Source organism: Montipora foliosa, chromosome 5, assembly GCF_036669935.1.
Source record: "Montipora foliosa isolate CH-2021 chromosome 5, ASM3666993v2, whole genome shotgun sequence".
NCBI lineage: Eukaryota > Metazoa > Cnidaria > Anthozoa > Scleractinia > Acroporidae > Montipora > Montipora foliosa.
The window spans coordinates 9,375,025-9,377,524 of NC_090873.1; the positions used below are offsets into that span (position 1 = coordinate 9,375,025).

Sequence of the window (2,500 nt, forward strand, 5' to 3'; positions counted from 1 at the left end):
TAGTGTCACGCTTGTAATCAATGTTTATGTAATTTGTTTTGTTATTTTTTGTACTTTTGTAATTTTTCAATACTTATTATTTCTTTGGGGCCTCTGATTTGGGGCTCACGCTCTGTTGAGGCTACCCTGTCTTTTGGCGAAGCTTATAAATAAAAAACAGTAATAAAAGAAAGGGGCTGACGTGAGAGTTTGCCAATGCGCAGAGACGTGAAACTATCCTTTTAAAAATACCCGGATACGTGGTGGGCAGGGCCTTACATCAAGATCAGGCTTGTCAAAGCCTGACACCCCTTTCAGTTTAAAAGCCCTTAATTGTTTGGGAAGCTCTAACACGTTTTTTTTTTAAAATATTCATTCTTAACACTTACCGTCACAAGTTTTGCCGAAATATCCAGGCGTACACGCGCACGTGTAGTCTTCATCGTTGATTTCAATACAGCGACCGTTGTGCATGCAGGGACTTGGATTACAGAGGTTCTTGACGCATTGATAACTCTCCATTCCCGTCTGGTGACATTTGTTCCCGAACTGGCAAGGATTTGGTTTACACAGGTCACGCTCTGTAAAATCAGTTCGTTCGTTAGAGTGAAAACTGAATATTGAAAATTTGCAACTGTGCAAAATTAAAAGAAGGATATGTAAGCCGATGAACAATGACTAAATAGACAACATAAGCACGTCTATAAAAGGGGATTGTAATTAGAGATGGTTTGCACAAAAAAAAGCTTCAAAGACAACAACGCCAAAGGTGCAACATGGAAATTCTGCTGGACGAACAAAAGGTGTTTGAGAGATTTGTTGCTTTCGCCCACCAACACGAAAAACTACCTAATACGACGTTTAAGATAAAGAGCCGTGTGCTATAGATTGACACGTATTTATACACTCTTCAATGTTTATTAAACTTTGGCGCATGTTTCCGGCTAAAACTTTTTTATTGAATTCTGATCCTGGGATTGAGGTATTGAAGAGTAACTTGAATAACAACAAAATAACATTAAAAGAGCAGCAATAATGCCAGCCAGAGAGGATGCGGGAACAGAACACATCCACCATTCATGAGACTCAAGCAACGATGGCACAGTCGGTTAGTGCGCGGCCTTGGTGCAAGAGGTCCTGAGTTCGATTCCCGGATCTCGCATCCTTGTTTCGACTTCTTTCCTTTCCGTGTAGCTAAGTAGCTTTAAATACCCGTAAAACGGAGCACTGATAGAGAGACGGGAGTAAAAAGAGCGCACCATCGACCTCAGGTTTGTCAGTTAAATTACTGTTACAAGTTATCGACGTTAAAAATGGTTAGTTTACTTTACTTTACTCTTTCGATGATACCTTTTTTCAAATCGATGATTTAGCCCGTGGTTAACCTAATTGGTTAGTTATAATTGGCAGATCATTGGTATCGTGCGCGACCATGCGCACGATACCAAAATAACATTCACAGCATGCGCGCGAGGCTTAAAATGGATCGAACAAACTATAATTGGGTTTGCGGATGTGTTGTCTTCCCTCATCCTGTCTTGTGCCAGCCACGTGTCGCTAATTCCGTTGCTGACCGGAATAATGTAGGCCACCGGGCACAAGGAAGGTTACGCCTTGTAAAACTGACTGGTATCAATGTGGCTAAGCACAATTCCTTCGGGATCACTGCTAAAAAATGTTGCAATTGATTCCGTAATTTGCTTTATAGGAACTGACAGAAGCTTCAACACAATCTACGCCCTCTAAAAAGTGGCGTTTAGCCTTGCCTCGAATTAAAATGCGATGCGAACACACCTTGACAGTTTTTGCCTTTAAAGCCAACCGAGCAGTTACAAACGAAGCCGTCATCGTTGTGAAGACAAGCGCCAGAGTTGAGACAAGGATTTGGGCGACAAGGATCGATATCTGTAAAGAAAGAAGCATGATCAAAGAATTAGAGGAAAGACCATTCTTTGTCATTGCGCCTTTATCTGACTCAAATCCAATGAACTGTTTCGTCTCTAAATTGCCAATTGCCGCGTAGCACAACAATTTAATAGAGAGTTGAAGAAACCACTACCGCTACGGCGACGAAAACGTCACTTCAACATTTAAGTTTGAGCTGTTCTAAGTAATTCATGATTATTCCGTCTTGTTTATATTATTCAATATGAGCGAGGTGTCCTAAAACTGGATAGATACGGACGGATTTGAAGTAAAGAGTGAGACTGAAAGATTCAGCGTAGTTTGTCCACGTTGTAGTCAAAACCTGAAAATTGGTCATTTTACGTTGTAGTGTTGACGAGAACGGGAGAGAAATGTACAAAAATGCGTGTCGCACGTGCTGCACGATCATTTTGATTCTTTTAACCAATAATATTACTGCTTTTTGGTTTTGTCGCAGCCGTAGCCGTCGTCGTTTCTTAAACTCCCTACTATCGCGAAGAAGAGAAAATCCATTTTAAGATTCAAAATGCCATCGATATCCATCCTGTAGCCAACTTTATGGCTTTGTCGTTGCTGTAGCCGTCGTCGTTTCTTA

The 2,500-nt window shown here is 41.0% G+C and overlaps 1 protein-coding gene across 5 annotated transcripts in view; it reads right to left on the reverse strand.

The window, feature by feature from the left end:
• Nucleotides 1–2,500, reverse strand: part of LOC138003575 (neurogenic locus notch homolog protein 1-like) — a 73,364-nt gene that overhangs the window by 40,602 nt on the left and 30,262 nt on the right. For all 5 annotated transcript variants that reach the window (XM_068849693.1, XM_068849691.1, XM_068849689.1 and 2 more), the window contains exons 18-19: nt 1,774–1,884; nt 369–560 (exon numbers count right to left, since the gene is read on the reverse strand). In XM_068849693.1, the coding sequence (XP_068705794.1) occupies nt 369–560; nt 1,774–1,884 (303 nt within the window). The remainder of the gene's footprint in view (nt 1–368; nt 561–1,773; nt 1,885–2,500) is intronic.